The sequence below is a fragment of the Lethenteron reissneri genome, chromosome 3 (assembly GCF_015708825.2).
Source record: "Lethenteron reissneri isolate LAM-NWPU_2019-01 chromosome 3, ASM1570882v1, whole genome shotgun sequence".
Taxonomy (NCBI): Eukaryota; Metazoa; Chordata; class Hyperoartia; order Petromyzontiformes; family Petromyzontidae; genus Lethenteron; species Lethenteron reissneri.
The window spans coordinates 10,132,656-10,152,568 of NC_083781.1; the positions used below are offsets into that span (position 1 = coordinate 10,132,656).

Here is a 19,913-nt window from a genome sequence, read left to right on the forward strand (position 1 = left end):
CACTACGATGATGACGATGGGTGACCGCTGGGGCATTGTCTCATTCCCCCCCCCCTTCCCCCAGAATGTCTAATTCACGTCCACTGGACGTTCGCTCTGCTGACTCCCCTCTCGAACCTCCCCCCTGCCACCCCCCACCCCATCGCTTAATTGAATTTACGACTTAAGACGCAGTTATTGTTTGTGTTGTTGTGGCGTTTTCTATTTACGTGATGTGCTCTACAGAAAGGCGTTCTCGAAATGTAACTTATTGTCATGATATTACTCACATTCGTGAATGGGGAAGGCCCTCCAATCCCCCCGCCTAAATCTGTCTCTCTTGCAGGCCCATTGCCCAAAACGTCAAGGCCACGGTATTAGTTGTTTCTGTTGTGTACCACCGCTGACGCAGCACCAACAAGCGCGGGGGGAGTTATTCCTAGCCCATAGCTGCCACGTGGCACATTCGTTGCGTCGCCTTGATAATAGGAACACACACACAACACACACACAATACACACAATACACACACACACAACACACACAATACACGTGTGTGTTGTGTGTGTGTGTGTCTTGGTAATACAAGACAAAGACCCCCCCCCCCCCCGTGTAGCCTTGCACATGCTGTTGGGGCAAGTGCTGTGAGTGAGTGGCACCGATGAAGGCCTGCACGGCGCACGAGGTAGGGGGGCGGAGGTATGGCGAGGGTTTCCGGTATCACGCCCGGCCGCCTTTGTCTCCCCAGTGCTGATGTTTGATTCGTGCAACACCAAAACAAATATGTTTTTTAAGGCTGAGTCAACCTAGGGGAGGTCCAGGATCGAATTCAGATGTTCGTCACCTGCGTTGGTTTGTAGCGTGGGCGGGAATCGAACTCGGTTTTTGCCGGGTTTGTAGCGGACTACGTCTCACGCACACACACAGCTGATGGGACCGGTGTTTGTCGGACAGCCGATTGCAGTAAGATCGACGTCACAATCGTCATCTACTCTTGTTACAACACCGTGATTGCAATGGCATCTTCGTGATCATTATCGTAGCCAGCATCATCGCATACAGTCGTAACAACACCGCGACTGTTGAATCATCTTCATCATCATCGCCAGCATCACAAGCATCATCGGCATAATCATCATCACCATCACCACCATCATCATCACTCTATTGTAGCTCTGTGTAGTCACTGTTGTAACCACACCAGCACTGTGACGACACCACCACCGTCACCATTGTAATGACACCCTCAATCACCATTGTAATTACATCATCATCAATCATCATGATTGAGAACCAACAGCGGCGGCAGCAGCACACGAATCTATCGCCCCCTTCAGAGCGCATGCACCGCGTGCATCCATTCCATCAGCTCTCTCCTCCTCCTCCTCTTCCTCCTCTCCCCCCGAACTCTCTCCCGCCTCCCCATCCACACCGCGCATCACTCTGCCAGCTCCGATACACGCGCGCACGCACGCACACGCGCATTCTCTCTCCCTCTCTCCCTCTCTCACACACATACGCATTATCTCTTTCTCTCTCTCGTTCTCTCACACACACACACGCGCATTAGCTCTCCCTCTCTCTCACACACACGCGCGTGCTCTCTCTCACTCTCACACACACACGCGCACACGCGTGCGTCTCTGCGATTCAGAAGCGGGTCACCGCTTCCGAGCCAAGGGGGTGGGGGGTGGGTGGTGTTAGTGGGTAACGTTTTAATCAGGAGCCCACGGCTCATCGTCGCTCGATGGAAGATCTCCGGTATAAGAGGAGCAGCAGCAGCAGCATCAGCAGCAGCAGCATTTGCCACCGCGAGCACAGCGACCAGCGCAGCTGCCGGTAGACGGAAGGAGGGAGACGCAATGAGAATTGACTAAGGTCGCGGACGGACAACGCGAAGCGAGCGGTGTTGGCTGGCCGCCGCTTGGCTGGTTAGGTCGGTGGGACGACGCAGGGAGGAGGAGGAAGGAGCGTGGTATGGGTTTCGGGGATGTATAGCAGCAGTGAGAGATCCGATGAGAGTGAGTAGAGAATACAATTATTTGTATCATCAGCGGAGGCGGAGGCTTTCACAATCGGCGGCATCCGAGGCAGCGAGCGGTGGTCGCCTCTTCGTGCCGATGTCATTCGGCGACACGAGCGTAGGATTCGCTTTCGTTCTGCCGTCTAAAAAAACACATCGCCGCTCGTATGCGTGTCATTGGACGATTGTTTATCATTAGCGCTGCCGCTACGCTCGTAACGATTTGTACAACAGTGAGGCCGTCTCGATCAATGCCTCTTCATCGTCGCCGTTTGTATGATAACAATAATTATTATTAATGCATTAGTTAGTATAGGGAAGGAACTGCCTTCACACGATAATGATACTACACGATCGTCAGGATTGTTATAACCTATTGTGTGTCACTGTCCGGTAGCATTCGGTATTCACACGGGGGTTTTTCCCCTTGTACGGGAACAATTCCTATCGGGTCCGATGACCATTATTATTATTATTGTATAATTATAATCATTGTTTGGTTATGCGACTGCTATCATTGGCCGCAGTGTTCGATCACAAACGACACCAAATGAAACACAACGCGTTTGTCCATAGCACTACCTCTTAAAAGGAGGAGGAGGAGGGTGGGGCGGGTATAAATATATATAATCGGCGACGTTTCGGGCGAGAGGCCAGAGATATAAGTCATCAAATCATTTCGATTTAAAGCTTTCGTGACTGCAGGGATTCATCTTCTTGGTTTTTTCGGTAAAGTCGCGTAGAAGGGAAATAATAAAATAATACAAAATAAAACATTATAAAATCATATCGGCCGCTACAGCTGTCGGGGAATAGAAGAACGGGGGATTCGGGTGGGGGGGGAGGCAAGGAATATCGCAGCAGTGCCTTTGGCGTGACTGTAGCCTCGGTAGATATCTGGCTATAGATAGCTGGCCAGATCACACGGCGAAAGGAAAGGGGGCTAAGAGCCACCACCACCACCATCATCATCACCATCATCATTAGCATCACCGGCAGAAGTGACACCAACGACGGCAGCCAACATGATGAAACGCAAGTTCAAGCTGCTGCTCGTGGCCGTGCTGGTGCTCGCCTGTTGCCTGCACATCGTGCTCGACCTCCTGCCCGAGCTGGAGAGGCGAGTGATGCGCGCGGACGAATGCGGTTGCGGCTCGGCAAGCAACGTGGCGAGGCGCTCACGGCACAACGCCGCCAACGACGGGGGCAAGGCGGCTTTGAGAATTCTACAGGACGTTAGCAGCGGCGTAGTCGGTGGTGGTGGTGGTGGGTCATCGAACAGCAGCTACCACCACCAACACCACCAACAACAACAGCTGCTGCGGCAGGCACCGCCGGCGGCTGACGACGGTGGCGACGAGTCATCTCGTGGCCGGAAGAGGATTGCGGGCGTTGATGGCGTTCCGGCAGGCGGCATGCAAGGGGTTAAGAAGAGGTCGAGGGATAATGGTGGTGGTGGTGATGATGCGGAGGTGGTGATGGTGGAGGACTCGGCGTGGTCGTCTCTAGACGCGCTATTCGCTCACCCTCTCTACACGGTGACCGTTCCGACGCCATCCAAGGAAGATCTTCTCTTCATCGTGGAGCCGGGAGCCAAATTTAATCCCAAGAGTAAACGCCTGGACAGCGATGGGTGGTGAGTGTGGTTGATGTATGACGATGACAGCCACTGTCACCCCCACTCCACTCCCTCCTCCCCCCCCACATCAACTGTGAACACAGTCATGACGGTACTAATGTGATTATCAGCTCGTGAAAGATACCGCAATCGTCATCCGCCTCGCGCAATCGCCATCATTATACAATTATCGTAATCATCATCACCGCCACCAACATCATCGTCATGACCATAATTGCACCACCACCACCACCATCATCAGTAGCAGCAGCTGCTGCTATTGCAACCGTCATCAGCAGGAGGGAAAAGCACCGCAATTCCATCATTACACCATCACAATCCACTACAAATATAATTGTCATCGTCAGCACTTGCACCACTGCAAACATCGCCAGCCACTGGAATTGTCATCAGCGCCAACATAGCCCACAATCATAATCCTATAACGTCACACTGCAAATGTGTTTAAGGGATACTGTATCTACACGTGTGTGTGTATATTCAAATGTATGTGGGGAGCGGTGGTGCAGTGGTTAGCGCACTGCGCTACGAGCCCGGCGACCCGAGTTCGATTCCCGCTCACGGCCAACACCGGCGATTATCTGAACCGATCCTGGGCCTCCCCTAGGTCGACTCGGCCTCAAATGAGTACCTGGTGCGGTGTGTAAACATCGCCACTGGGGAGACAAAGGCGACCGGGCGTGGTGCTAGCCACCCACCCACCCCCTCGTGTTCCGTTCTGGCCTTCATATGTGCTTGCTAACAGCACTTGCCACAACAGTCAGTTACAGGCTATACGGGAGATCTTTGTCTTTGTTAAACGAAGAGGATGCACCCCACTGCATTGTCTTGCGATGTTATGCATGCATGCATGTACAGTGTGCTGTGCGTGTCCCAGAGCAACGTTGCGAGCTTACGCGAGTACTGTACAATGCAATTTGCGAGGAGCGGTGGCGCAGTGGTTAGCTTCGCTGGCTCTGCAAAACCCGGCGACGCGGCTTCGAGTCCGCCAGCTCTCGCAGCACAACATCGGTGAGGAACATCTGAACCGTTCCCACGGCCTCCCTCGAGGTCGACTCGACCTTAAATGAGTACCTGGTAAGGTGTGGATACAAAAATATATTTTTTTAAACCCCCTATGAGCACTGGGGAGATAAAGACGGGCGGACAAGGAATGATCACCCCACCTCGTGTGCCGTGTCGGCCTTCGTAGGTGTTAGCGAACAGTGCTTTGTCTTCGATGTTAGGATTAGGTACTTGGCAACCAGCAGCGTGAGAAACATCATCACTGATGACAACAAAACGATTAGAAACGTAATAGTCATTACAGCCAGCGCCTACCACCCCCCCCGCCAGCCCCCCCCTTTCCCCCGGGCACATATATACGTGTTTTCCGGAGATCAGTCCCGGGCGGCTCCTGCTGAAATGAAGCCGCTGCGTACATAATAAGAGCACTCGCTGCACTGGCTGACGCGTTCACACCCGGCTGACGGGGTGGGGGGGTCCTGCCGGGCGCGAACGTCGGGAACAGTAGCCGCTCTCCAAGGTACTGACTGGACTTTGCTAATTGAAAAGAAAACACACGAACACAACACGCGCACACACCACACGCATATACACACACACACCACGCACACACACACTACACACACACACCACACGAATATACACCACACACGCACACCACACGTATATACACACACGCACACAACACACGCACACTCCACACGCACAGATGCTCCTGTTGATTCCGCCTGAACGGGATTGAGTCTCGTCTTGCAAGATTCGCCTGGGCGACATCAACATTCCAAACGGCAACGAAATCTAAAACAAAGTCGACGAAGCGATAGTGAAAACGGAGCGAACAAACCGCGTGCGTTCACTATCCAGGATCAAGCTTGATTTGCCTTCTTAGATGGAACTGAATTTGGGCGGCGAGGCGCGTTTCGCAGGCCAGGTGCCCGGGGTCGACCTTGTGTCGCCGCACAGGGACAGCTGCTACTGGGGGTGCCCCTTTTCAAAAGTGGGTGGCGGCGGTGGTGGTAGTGTGCTTTGGTATGAAGGGCGCGACGATAACGATGATTTACACCATTGGAACCTCCTTTGCCAGTAACAAATATGATAATTGTTTTTTTACCCTTCTATCTGGCAACAAAACTGACACCTTTTTTACGAGGAGTCATGTTTGCATAGACCACAATACCTGCAGCCATAATGCAAACAAATAACATAACTCTGATAATATATGCACTGTCCTGGACCAATCAACTTCAAGGACAGTGCATATATCATCGGAGTTATGTTATTTGTTTGCATTATGGCTGCAGGTATTGTGGTCTATGCAAACATGACTCCTTGTAAAAAAAGGTGTCAGTTTTGTTGCCAGATAGAAGGGTAAAAAAAACAATTATGATAACGATGATGGCCGTGCGTGGTGGAGGTCGCAGATCGTGGTGCTGGCCACCCACTCCCTCGTGTACCGTGCCGGCCTTCGTGGGCGTTTACTTCCTGACGGCACTTGCCCCAACAAGTCTGTTAACGCCATACGGGGGATCTTTGTCTTTGGTCGTGGAGGAGTTTCGGTGATGAGTGGTTTTTATTTATTTTCTAGAAATCCAGGAGAGCCACACTGAGTCGTAATAAGGCAATTATTGACGAGGGTCCTTGTCACATTTGGGTTTAAAAAATATATATTTTAGGCTCATCATTTCTGAGCGGTTAAACCACGTGGGAGGAAACCGGAGCGCCCCCCACCCCGCGCGAGAGAGAGACAGGGGGGGGGGGGGCACAACGCTCTTGACAACCTGAATGTGAAATGGCAGTTGTTGCTCTCCATCTACATCAGCAGCCGTACGAAAGAATAAGAAGAATAAGAAATGTGGAGTGCGGTGACCCCCTGGCTCTCCACGGCAGCGCTCGATGATTGCCAGGAGGCCACGTGAAGCGGCGTAGCCACCACCACCGCCGCCGCCGCCGCCGCCGGCACCGCCCGGCTGTGAAGTTGCGTGGTGACGACGGCGCCGGTGATGGGAGATGTGGACGCCGCTTAGAGCTACAACATGAACGACTCTGATGATGATGATGATGGCAATGATGGCAATGATGATGATGGCAATGATGATGATGATGATAATGATGATGATGGCAATGATGGCAATTATGATGATGGCAATAATGGCAATGATGATGATGGCAATGATGGCGATGATGATGATGGCAATGATGATGATGGCAATGATGATGATGATGGATGTTCCTCCCCTCCCCCGCAGGACGAGTGACCCTGCGGCCGAGCCAATCCCCGGCCCGCATGCCGCGGCGAGCCGCAGCCCGTACGACACGTACCCCAACTGGCTGCGGTTCCACGTGGGGATCACGCGGCGTGCCATGTACGGGCGCCGGGCGCCAGTGGTGGACGCCCTCCTGGGCGACCTGCTGAGCCAGAAGATCGTAAGTGTGGGTACGCGGGCATTTTCCTCTCCTAAATTCTGCACACACCACGCCATGTCAGCATGACGCCACGCCATGGCGACGCACGCCACACCGTGTCATGCCACGCATCGCCACACCATGCCACGCCACGCCGTGTCATACCACACCACACCACGCCACACCACGCCATGCTGTGTCATACCACACCACACCACGCCACCCACGCCATATGTCACACCACGCCACACCATGTCATGCCACGCATCGCCACACCACGCCATGCCGTGTCATACCACGCCACGCAATATCATGCCACGCATCGCCACACCACGCCACACCATGCCATGCCGTGTCATACCACACCATGCCACACCACACCACACCACGCCACACCACGCCATATCATGTCACACCACGCCACACCATGTCATGCCACGCATCGCCACACCACGCCATGCCGTGTCACACCACACCACACCACCCCATACCGTGTCACACCACGCCACACCACACCATGCCACGCCACGCCAAACTTGCCACATCACGCCGTGCCACGTCACATCAACCGACTCCAAACCACCCTAGTGCTCTGGTCAGTCACACCACGTCCTTGCGATCACGCCACACCGTACCACACATCACACCGTACGTACCACACATCACACCGTGTCACGTTACACCCGCGCCACGCCGCACGCGTTGCTATGCTTTATACTAACGTTGCTGCTGCTGCTGCTGTTGTTGTTGTTGTTGGTGGTGGTGGTGGTGGCGGTTCAGTTGAACTCGGGGTGCGAGTTCAACTCCCTGGTTGGGAGCCGATAACATGAGCCCCAACTTTGTGTGGAAGTCAACGGCGGTTTGTTCCTAATGGGTAGACCCGCCCCCGGCCATAGGAATGTGGAATTCCCACCACCGGTGCTGCAATCCGTGTTGGAGCATGAGATCGCCTTCAATGTTATGAAACTTGTGGCAGTGGTCAAGCGAATGGCGATTTAGTCGCCGTGGTCACGTCGGTGCCATTACACCGGCGATGGTTTCGTGGTCAGGGAAGTCGCCACCGGGGGAGACGGAGCGGTGAAATCGGCTCGCGGATCGGGTGGATGGGTTACAACGTGGCAGCACCGCGAGGAGTGGCGGGTCGACGGATTGGGGCAGGCCCTTCATCCAGCAGTGGAGTGACCATGGCTGCTGATGATAACACTGGTCAACAAAAAAAAACTATTCTGGCCTGGACTTTTGCAGCTGTTCTAGACTAATTTCAGGGTGCTGATTCCAAATCTGATCTCAGATTTGCTCTATCACATCTCATTTTTATGCTATTGGCATACCCCATTTTCATTGATTTTACCCGAAATTAACTCTGTCACTTATGATTGCAAGTTGTTGCGAGTCAGTGACTGCTTTAGTGTTAAAATATGGTGCTGTATTTTTAGGATAGTGTGTTTATAATATCATTTTATGTAGATATCCACATTTATTTAATATTTTTCTTCCGCAGTTTTTATTGAAAATGCAATATTTGATATCTCAAAAACCTGATGTGATAGACAAAAACTGATGCCAGATTTGGAATCGGCACCCCAAAAATTACCTTAAAACCGTTGGAATACCTTATGCCAGAAAAAGTGTGTTGACCAGTGTAATGACGATGATGACGAGATCTGGCAGCAATGAAAACGGTAGCGCAGATGCAATGCAGTATATATATAGACTGTATATAGACTGTTTATATTCCAGTGGGGGTAGCTATCGAGTGTGTAGGCAGTACAACGGCACCAGGGCCCCCACGGGTCTGGGAAGCGAGAGGGGGGAGGGGAAATTGGAGACGGGGGAGGGGGGAGGGGACATTGGACAGGAGGGAGGGAGGGATGGAGGAGTGACGATGCCCAATTCGATTTCAATCCTCGGCCAGGTTCTGCTCTCCCCCCGCCCCTCCCCCCAATAATCACATTAAACAATGTTCTGGATGAAAACAGACCGGTGGATGATTGAGTTTAAAGGCGTCGACCACGGGAGACAGAACGAGCTGTGTGACCACCGCTGGAAGCAGCAAGCCGCTGTGGCGAGGAGACCGCTGCCTTAGGGGCGTGCCGGTTAGAAATGGGAGCCTAGGTTCAATTCCCAACTCGGGCACCTCTCGCTCTCTGTCTGTGGAGGTTGTGTGTTCTTCCTCGTGTTCTCCGTGGGGTTTCCCGCCTGGGTTCCTCCCCCAGCTTGAATAAAGGCAGCAGCAGCAAGAGCATCAGCAGCAGTGTGGAAGAGCAGGCTAAAAATGCCCTCCAGAGCTCCCTCTACTGAAGGGCCTTCTGGCAGCAGCTGAGTGAGAAAGCACTTGCAGGGCATGCACCTTTAGCTGTATCTTTGGCCGGGACCAGCCTAGCGAGTTTCCCACGTGGACTTTGACTCGCCTGAGTACGTCGATATACCTGAAACTAAACTCAAACAGTAGAAACGGTTTTTTTTTGTATGTTACCATGTAAGCCCCACTGAGCTATACAGATTTTATTTTTCAGAAGCGACCTGGCCACAAATGATAGCTCAAAGAGAAGTGGCTTATGTGGATTTCTTTTTTAGCAACCAAATACTCTGAACGCACGTTTCTAAATGTGGAGGCAAAAAACCGGAGGATCCGTCGACAAATCTATGCTACAACGGGGAGAGAGAGACACGCAAACTCCAAATATACTGCACCCACGACCTCCTGTATACCAAGCGAGGTAGTTAACATCTCCTAGCCACTGTAACTGGGATCACTCGCACACATGCAGTAGCAACATCGTCCCATTACTGCGAAAACCTGGCAGGACCCTCCTAAATAAAATAAAAACAAGTCTTGAGACTCAACGCGACAGTGACAAGATGTTAACTACCTCGCCTGGTATACAGGAGGTCGTGGGTTCGATCCCGACCCTGACGCATTTTATATATTTAGAGTCTGCGTGCCTCTTACTCTCCCCGTGATCGCGTGGATTTTTCTCTGGATATTTCGGCTTTTCCCTCCACATTCAGAAACATGCGTTTGGAAGATTTGGCTGCTATACATTTCCACATTTTAAAAAAGCCAACTTCGTTGAGCTGATCATTTATCGCCAGGTGGCTCCTGCAGAAGAGCTGTACACAGCTCAAGTTGGGCCTTACCTGGTAAAACAAAACAAAAAATGTAGTCTTAATAGTGGCAGGCACTCTCCCGGGTCAACAAGCCCGTGGCGACATCGACCACGCTCTGTGCTGCACTGCCCCCGAGTGGAGACAGCGGGGAGTGAACGTCACTCGCAGCGCACGGACGCAGATCAATCGGGGTTCCGGGCGTCCACGACTATACACAAAGACCAAGATCCCCGGTAGAGCCTGCGGCAGACTGTTGGGGCAAGTGCTGTTAGCGAACACCTAATGAAGGCTGGCACGGCACACAAGGGGGTTTGGGTGGCCAGCACCACGCCCGGCTGCCTTTGTCACCCCGGTGGCGATGTTTACACACCGCACCAGGTATTCATTTGAGGCTGAGTCGAATAGGGGAGGCCCAGAACCGGTTTTGATATTCGTCACTTGGTGTTGTTGGCCGTGAGCGGGAATTCGAACCCGGGTCACCAGGTTCGTAGCGCAGCGCGCTAACCGTTACACTACCGCTCCATTAATACACACCACTACTACACACGTGTAGATCTGGCTTAGAGACCCCTACAACATTTTGGATTGAAATCCTCCTTTATTATTATTTAAAACATTTTAATTGCAAACATTTTCCTCGCAGCGTTCAGTTTGTGCTCATGATGCTTTAAATGCAATATTAACAGTAGCCTGGTTTGGGCCACTGGTGCATGGTGACGTCACCATGGCGCTCGTACCAAGCTAGGTGCCCCTCGAGGCCGTCGCGCGAAGTTGCCGACGGCCCCGCTGCTGGCAGGAGGTCACGGGACGGAGGTCACGGGATAGAGGTCACGGGTTAGAGGTCACGGGTTAGAGGTCACGGGATAGAGGCAGGTGCCGTGGGTTGACTGACTGAGATGACTGCCAGAGGCACCACCCACTCACCCGTTCTCCCCGCCAGCCACCACCACCACCGCCACCACCACCACCGCCGGCCGCCACCACCACCACCACCGCCGCCGGCCACCACCACCGCCACCCGCCGATGAACAACAGCGCACGCGGTCGCACCGTTGACACTTGAACCGCCGCGCCATCTGGTCGGTCCGCACGCACACCGCGTGACCCCACTGCCGTCCGTTCGGTGTGCCACCCTTCCTCGACCCCTTCACCCCCCCCCCTCTTCCTCTACCCCCCCCCCCCCCCCGCACTTCCCGATTCAGTCATGAAGTCGGGTGGCACGCAGCTCAAGCTCATCATGACCTTCAAGAACTACGGCCAGGCGCTCTTCAAGCCCATGAAGTAGGTGCTAGCACGCGTCGCACCGGGCTACACTATAGTAGCCACCCCAGCAAGCGCGCCGACGTTTATAATAAAAAAAAAACGTCGGCGTGTGGCCGGAAACCGTCGGACCAACGTTGCCTCGACGTTGGCTCAACGTTCCGTCAACTTTTGGCCCAGAGGACAGGGAATGGGGAAGGGGTTGACCCCATTTCATGCCTTGCACCAGGGCTCATTCGAACCAGACTGGGGTATGGAGGGGTGGGGGTATGAATGGGTCCACTCCCAGTTGGTCGATTGTCAGGTTGCTTGTTGGTGGGGTAAAGCGTGGGTACTCACACCTCTTGGAAAAACGTGGGGCACCACCTTGGCCTTGAATGAAGGCGTAAGCAGCAGCAGCAGCAGCAAGAGCATCAGCAGCAGTGTGGAAGAGTAGGCCAAAAATGCCCTCCGGAGCTCCCTCTACTGAAGGGCCTTCTGCCAGCAGCTGAGTGAGGAAGCACTTGCAGGGCATGCACCTTTAGCTGTATCTTTGGCTGGGACCAGCCTAGCGAGTTTCCCACGCGGAAGTTTGAGTAAACTGAGTACGTCGATATAACTGAAACTAAACTCAAACAACGTAAAGTTTATTGGTATTTGACCAGGTAAGGCTCACTGAGCTTTGTAGCTCTTTTTCAGAAGTGACCTGGCCGCAAATGACTGCTCAAAGAAGTGGGTTATCGTGTGGGAATTTATAGCAGCCAAATGCTGTCAACGTGATGTCGATTCTAAGTGTGGAGAGAAAAACCGGAGGACCCCGAGAAAAATCCACGCGACCACGGGGAGAGTAAGAGACACGCAGACTCCAAATATACAGCAGCAGGCGTCGGGGTCGGGATCGAACCCACGACCTCCTGCGTACCAGGCGAGGTAGTTAACATCTCCTAGCCACTACATAACGAATGACAAAATAAGTATAACCCGTAAAAACAAAGTTTTTCACTCTAAATCCTTTATATGCATGGCGGCTAGAGTCCTCTCGTCCTCTGGCTTGAGATGGCTGCCACCTATGGGTCAGATGATTGTCTGCAGTATTAAACAATTGGTAATTAAATATTTAATTTGTTTTCCCTAAACAGTGTAAAATTTTGGACAAAAAATTTTCACGAACATTAATTGTCTCGCACAACGAGTCTGTGTGCAAAATGTCAGCTCGATTGGATCACGGGAAGTGGGTTAAAAAACGACCGAAAGGTTTGCACGGTCGTAAGCAAGCAAGCAAGCACGCAAGCACGCACGCAAGCAAGCAAGCGAACTTAATATAAAGGATTAAAAAAATTAACCCGTAAAAAATTCACGAAAATTAATTGTCACGCACAACGAGTCTGTGTGCAAAATGTCAGCTCGATTGGATCACGGGAAGTGGGTTAAAAAACGACCGAAAGGTTTGCACGGTCGTAAGCAAGCAAGCAAGCACGCAAGCAAGCGAACTTAATATATAGGATTTAAAAAGTTCACTGCTTGAGTTACGAGCGCTCCCGCTCCGTCTTCTACCCACAGGCAGCGGAGGGACCAGCAGACGCCGCCCGATTTCTTCTACTTCTCCGACTTTGAGCGGCACAACGCGGAGATCGCCGCCTTCCACCTCGACCAAGTGCTCGACTTCCGCCGCGTGCCCCCCGTGGTGGGGCGCCTCGTGAACATGACGCGCGAGATACGCGATATCACCAACGACAGCAAGCTCATCAAGACGTTCTTCATCTCGCCCGGTGAGCTGAATTGTTCATCCGGTCCGTCCGTTGGGTTTGTCCATCCCTCTGTAGCTCGCTCCATCTGTCCGACCATCCGTTGGTTCGCACACCCATCCGTCGATCTGTTGGTGTATTGGTTTGTCCATACATCTGTGCATCTGTCCCATTCGGATTGTGCATCCCTCCCTGAGTCCGTCAGTATGACAATCCGTCTGTCCACTCGTCCGTCCGTTAGCCTGTCCACCCACACAGCTGTCAGCATGTCCATCATCCATCCGTTAAGCTGTCCATCCATCCATTCGCGAGCATGTCCGTCCATCCATGAGTTAGCCTATCCGTCCATCCATGAGTTAGTCTGTCCACCCATCCATCCGTGAGTCTGCCCATCCTTCCGTAACGTCTGCCCACGTGTGCGTGCGTGAGCAGCGAACAACGTGTGCTTCTACGGCGACTGCTCGTACTACTGCACGACGGAGCACGCGCTGTGCGGGCAGCCCGACCAGCTGGAGGGATCCCTCGCCGCCTTCCTGCCGGACACGGACATCGCGCCGCGCACCTCCTGGCGCAACCCGTGGCGCCGCTCCTACCACAAGCGGCGCAAGGCCAAGTGAGCGCCCGAGTCCGGTCGCGGGGTTCGAGGCGGTAGCGGTGTTGGCGGTGGTGGTGGTGGCGGTGGCGGCGTTGGTGGTGGTGGTGGTGGCGGTGGCGGTGTTGGTGGTGGTGGCGGTGGCGGCGGCGGTGGTGGTGGTGATGGTGATGGTGGTGGCATCGGCGGTGGTGGCGGTATCGGCGGTGGTGGTGGTAATCGCGGTGGTGGTGGTAACAGTGGTGGTGGTGGCGGTGGTGGCGGTGGTGGCAGTGGTAGTGGCGGTAGTGGCGGTGGTGGCAGTGGCAGTGGTGCGCGCTACCGCCACAAACTCGCACGTGGTCGACGCCGGTGTCGCATATCTGAGCAGGTCGTGGGCCTCCCCCTGCGTCGACTCGGCCTCGTGCGAGTAGCCGGCGCGGTGTTTAAACGTCGCCGCTGGGGAGACAAAGGCGGCCGGCCAACCGCGCTCATCGCACCACCGATTAGCACGGTTGGCTACGTACGGTGCGAAAGAAGTTCGACGCGCAGTACACACACGGCCACCCACCCCATCGTGTGCCACAGCGCCGGCCTTCACAGGTGCTGCTCGCTAACAGCACTTGCCCCAACCGTCCGTTACGGGCCACACGGAGCACTCATTAGCGGTGCGGTGCGCGCAAATATTCCGGGGAGACAAAGGCGGCCGGGCAGGCGTGGCGTTGTCTACCCCACCGCCCGCCTCGTGCGACGCCCTGCGAAACCTAGACGGGCACCTTTACATTTTTTTTGCGCGTGACCCCCCCCCCTGTTCTTGCCCCCCCCCACCCCTCCACCACCCCCTCCCCCCCCCCCCCGTACCAGCTGGGAGATCGACCCCAACTACTGCAGCGAGGTGCGGAAGACGGCGCCGTACAACTCCGGCACGCGCCTCCTGGACGTCATGGACATGACGGTGTTCGACTTCCTCATGGGTGAGCCGAGCCGAGCGTCCGCCGAGCGTCCGCCGAGCGTCCGCGCGCGCCACTGCGTGCCCGTCCCCCCGATTCGCCGCCGTGCGACCTCCGCTGTGGCCCAGTCTCTGACCGGCGGGCGGTCGCGTCCGTGACTTTGCAGGCAACATGGACCGGCATCACTACGAGACGTTCGAGAAGTTTGGCAACGAGACGTTCATCATCCACCTGGACAACGGGCGCGGGTCAGCGGCGCCCTGGATTCACTCCCCCGCCCCCCCCCCCCCCCCACACGATCGAGTCGACCGCTCGCTCGAGTCGAGTCGACCACTCACTCACTCGAATCGACCACTCACTCACTCGAGTCATCCACTCACTCACTGAAGTCGTCCACTCACTCACTCGTGTCGTCCACTCACTCAATGAAGTCGTCCACTCACTCACTGAAGTCGTCCACTCACTGACTTAAGTCACCCATTCACTCACTGAAGTCGTCCACTCACTCACTGAAGTCGTCCACTCACTCACTTAAGTCGTCCACTCACTTACTGAAGTCGTCCACTCACTCACTAAATTCGTCCACTCACTCACTTAAGTCGTCCACTCACTCAATGAAGTCGTCCACTCACTCAATGAAGTCGTCCACTCACTCATTTAAGTCATCCACTCCCTCACTGAAGTCGTCCACTCACTCACTTAAGTCGTCCACTCACTCACTGAAGTCGTCCACTCACTGAAGTCGTCCACTCACTTAAGTCGTCCACTCACTCACTGAAGTCGTCCACTCACTGACTGAAGTCGTCCACTCACTCACTGAAGTCGTCCACTCACTCACTTAAGTCGTCCACTCACTGACTGAAGTCGTCCACTCGCTCACGTCGTCCAATCACTCACTCACTCACTCAAGTCGTCCTTCTCACCTGTTTAGCCTTTGAGCCGAGGGGGCTGATTGATTCGAGGGTATCTCCTGGGGTGGAATATGCTACCAGAGTGTCCACTAGGGGCAATGTCCACAATGGGCAGAACACTTCGTGTGGATACTGTCTGTCATATAGACACTGTTTTGGCAAAACAATATTCTTTATCGCACATACTGCAACACCCTTATTTAATTACAATTTTTTCATGGACAGCTCCCACAGTGACATTGCTATCGTATATTTTTGTGATCCAGAGATAAAATGCTTCGTGAAAATACGTGTTGGCATTTGCCACCCTAAGGCGTACTGACAAAACTATCTCTGGGGCAATGGCTCAATGACCAGATTCCTAACCAATGATCCATTTACTCATCCATCCATCCATCCACTCATTTACTCACCCATTGACTCACTCACCAAACCACTCGCTCACTGACGCGTCCACTAACTCACCCATACATCCACCCTCCCACCCACTCATTCATTGACTCATTCCCTCACTCACTCATTAACTCACTCACCCACCTGCTCACTCACTCACGGACCCGCCCACTAAGTCACCCACTCACCCACACACCCAGCCACTCATTCACTCACCCATTCCCTCACTCACCCATTAACTCACTCACCCACCTGCTCACTCACTCACTGACCCACCCACGAAGTCACCCACTCACCCACACATCCACCAACCCAGTCACGTGTCGACCTTGACCAGGCACGTGATGGAACTTGTCTTGTCCTGCAGGTTCGGGAAACACTCTCACGATGAGATGACCATCCTGGTGCCTCTGCAGCAGTGCTGCTGGTAAGATGCACCACGGCTCGCCATGAGCACGATGATTTAGCACGATTCATCATGATTAAGATCTGGAAGAGTGTGTCAAATTATGTTGTAGAAAGAGAGAGGCTTTGTAGAGCTTCCTCTAGCAGCGGAGGCCCTTCCGCCAAAATTGGCGTGAGCGAGCACTTGCAGGGGCTGCACCTTTACCCATTTCGCTATCCCGCATATCAATTGTGAGCTTAACTTCTTCTCTCCCTCCCTGCCATCATCACCGTCATCATCACCGCCACCATCACCACCACCGCCACCATCACCACCACCGCCACCATCGCCACCATCACCACCACCGCCACCATCGCCACCGCCACCATCACCACCACCGCCACCATCACCACCACCATCACCACCACCGCCACCATCACCACCACCGCCACCATCACCACCACCGCCACCATCACCACCATCACCACCACCACCCCCACCGCTCGTCCTCCAGCATCCGCAAGTCCACCTACCAGCGCCTGCAGCTGCTCGCGGAGCCCCGGTACCGGCTGAGCGCCGCTATGCGCGAGTCCCTGAGCCGCGAGCCGCTGGCGCCCATCCTGATCGAGGCTCACCTGCGGGCGCTCGACCGCCGCCTGAGCCTCGTGCTGGACGAGGTGCGGGCCTGCGTGGCCAGGCTCGGCATCGACGCCGTCGTACTCCCAGAGCCGCCCGCGGCGGCCGTGGCGGCGGCGCCGCGAGGCGCGGGCAAGGACGCAGGAGGGAAAGGAGGTGGTGGGAAAGGAGGTGGAGGAGGGGGAAAAGGAGGAGGCGGTGGCGGTGGTGGCGCCGCGGCGAAAGCCGCCGCAGCCGCGGCACGGCGGAGATAGCCGTGCCGACGGCGCTCCTCCCACGGGATGTTGTTGCCGGCGGCGTGGCGACGTCGCCGCGACGTTGGAGTTGGCCAGAGGGAGGAGGCCAAACGGGGCCTCCCGGCGTCGCGGGAGGGCTGCTGCGTCTGCGCGGCGCAGAGACGGGGACGCGTTGCGGGAGGGACGGGGGAGAAATATCTCCCGTGGAGCGACGAGCTGCGCCGTCAGTCGTGTTCGGTTTTTTTGCCTCGTCGCGATCGCGGAAGCTCGCGGAAGCTCGCGGGATTCTTACAAAAGGCTTCGTCGGGGAGAGGGCACCGCACCGCCCCGGTGAAGAAGACACAAACTCTAAACCCCAAGGGGCGAGGTGGTAACTCGCCCGGGCGTCCGCGACGATGGATTTGAACGACGGCGGCGCGGCTGCACGTGGCCGGGGGGGATGCCTTCGTTTCTCGCCGAATCATTTATTTTGTTGCCGGCTCAACTGGCGGGCGTGAGGGCCTGGCCACTGGCCGCTGGCCGCTGCCCGGCGCTGGGCCCGATTGGTGTGTGTGGGCCCTGTTAGCCGGCCAACGCGGTGCGGTTGGGACTGGTGAGTGTTCCGGAGTGTGGGGGAACGGCAGGGGGTGGGGGTTCAGGCTGGCAGAGGGGGTCACGTCTAGTTCTCTCCATACCTCTCTTTTCAGCTGTGCCCCCCACAGCCGCCCCCTCCCCCCCCCCCCTTAATCGCACCGCTCTCCCTGGCTGCAGTCGTCCGGTGCTGAGTTCCCATGGGCCAGCGGCTCGGAGCAAGCCGGGGCGAGCGGCTCGCCCGACGACTCCCCGAGCTCTCGCGTGGCGAGGCGGAGCGGTGTTTTGCCGTTGCGCTCTCTCCTCGCTCACTCGCCGCAGGGACGGAGGAAGTGGGGGGGGGGCTCTTTCTCTCGTTTGCTGGTGGGCCTCCCTCCAGTTGCGTCGGATCCTCCATTGGCTGCCGCCTGCTTTGTGGAAGGAGCCCAGTGGGGAGGGGGGGGCCGTAGGGGAGGGGTCGTGATTTAGACAGCGGCACCAAAAATGGGGGTGATCGATCGGTGGTGAAATTCTCAAATTTTTTTTATCGAAATTAGATTTTATTTCTTTAAACTAAAATATATATTGAAAGAAAATATATAATATAAGTTGGGATGCCTGGTGGCAATTTTGTTTTTAGTTGTTGAGTCATTTTTAATTAGCGGCGCAAAAGTTTTTTTTTTTGTAAAAATATTTTTTAAAAAGAAGAAGTGACGACAAGTGACAGACACAAAACCACCCGCGGAGGGTTTCGTCGCGATGGGGAATTCGCTTCCGTAGGTTTTCCTCTCCGTTCTCGCGGCTTACGATCGCTAGCGAAATGTGCGACTTGGCGGTAGTAGTGGTGGTGGTAGTGGTGGTGGTAGTGGTGGTGGTAGTGGTGGTGGTGGTGGTCGTGGTGGTGGTGGCGGTGCGGAGGGCACGCGCGTGCCTGGGTAATTTATTAGCGACGATGGCGAGCTCCGTCGCTTCTCGTGCAATGGGAATCTGTCGATCGATCGGGACGGCAGTGTGTGGGGGGGGGGGGGGCTGGGGGGGTCGAGGGGGGGTGGAGCGGGAAAAAATATCGCAGTGGCAAAACCAGAGTTTTTCGGCAAAATAAAACTTCGCTTAAACAATATATACACACACACAGATAGCAAAATAAAGATCCCCACCCCGTATAGCCTCGAACAGACTGTTGGGGCAAGTGCTGTTAGCGAGTAGCACCTATGAAGGCTGGCACGGTACACGAGGGGGTGGGTGGTTAGCACACATGCCCGGCCGCCTTTGTCTCCCTAGCAGCGATGTTTACTCCGCACCGCACCAGGTACTCATTTGAGGCTGTGTCGACCTAGCGGAAGGTCCCGGACCGATGTGTATCTGTACTGTACGTTGAACTTCTTTCGCACCGTACGAAGCCAACCGTGGTCGTCGGAGGTGCGTGGAAGGACAACAAACTAAACACAAAAAATCATTTCTAAAGAAATTATTTTTAATTTCTAAAGAAATTATTTTTCAATCGACACGATTTAAAAGTGCGTTCCAGACGGCCGCAGAAGCGCCAAATCTGAAAGTGGCGCGCGACGGCGATCACCATCATCTTTCGTCCATGGCCAAGCCCAAAGCCCGCCGCCTCCGTTGCTGCTGCTGCTGCTGTTGCTGCTGCTGCTGCCGTTGCTGCTGCTGCTGCTGCGAGGATAAGCGGAGTTGGCGTGCTTGATGGTTGATGCTCATCGACACCACTAGACAGCCGTACACGTTGACGCGGTTTTAGTTTTTTTGTGAAAGCTTTTTTTTTCGTGTCAACTCTCGTTCCGTTTAATCGTACGGCCTCGTCCGAGGAGCGCCGCCGCTGGCCCCGGTGATGGCCCCGGCGCACGGCTCGCTTGTGCGGTGGAAAACGAGCGGAAGAAGGAGGACGAGAAAACAAAAACGACGAGAGAGAGGAACAATTCCGTGGACGGCACTGCGGCGGCGGCGGCGTGTGAACGTCGGTTCGCGACGCTTTGCTCTTTGGGATGGGTTTTTATTTTTATTTTGTTGCACTAGAGGGGCGTACGACGCGGATGTGGAACCAGCGCCTTGCACGCAGGGACTAAGCGCTTGCTAAGCGCCGTCACGGGCGTGCGCTCGATTTTAAGCCCCACACACATTCC

The 19,913-nt window shown here is 54.9% G+C and overlaps 1 protein-coding gene across 1 annotated transcript; it reads left to right on the top strand.

Annotated features, from left to right (window-relative positions):
• The first annotated feature begins 1,439 nt into the window (after positions 1-1,439).
• LOC133346211 (extracellular serine/threonine protein kinase FAM20C-like) lies at positions 1,440-18,763 on the top strand. Its single transcript, XM_061557727.1, has 9 exons — positions 1,440-3,638; positions 6,893-7,080; positions 11,363-11,441; positions 12,960-13,168; positions 13,577-13,757; positions 14,580-14,689; positions 14,832-14,913; positions 16,337-16,396; positions 16,869-18,763. The coding sequence occupies exons 1-9, from the start codon at positions 3,028-3,030 to the stop codon at positions 17,242-17,244; spliced, it is 1,896 nt and encodes a 631-aa protein (XP_061413711.1). The 5' UTR covers positions 1,440-3,027; the 3' UTR covers positions 17,245-18,763.
• Positions 18,764-19,913: the final 1,150 nt, after the last annotated feature.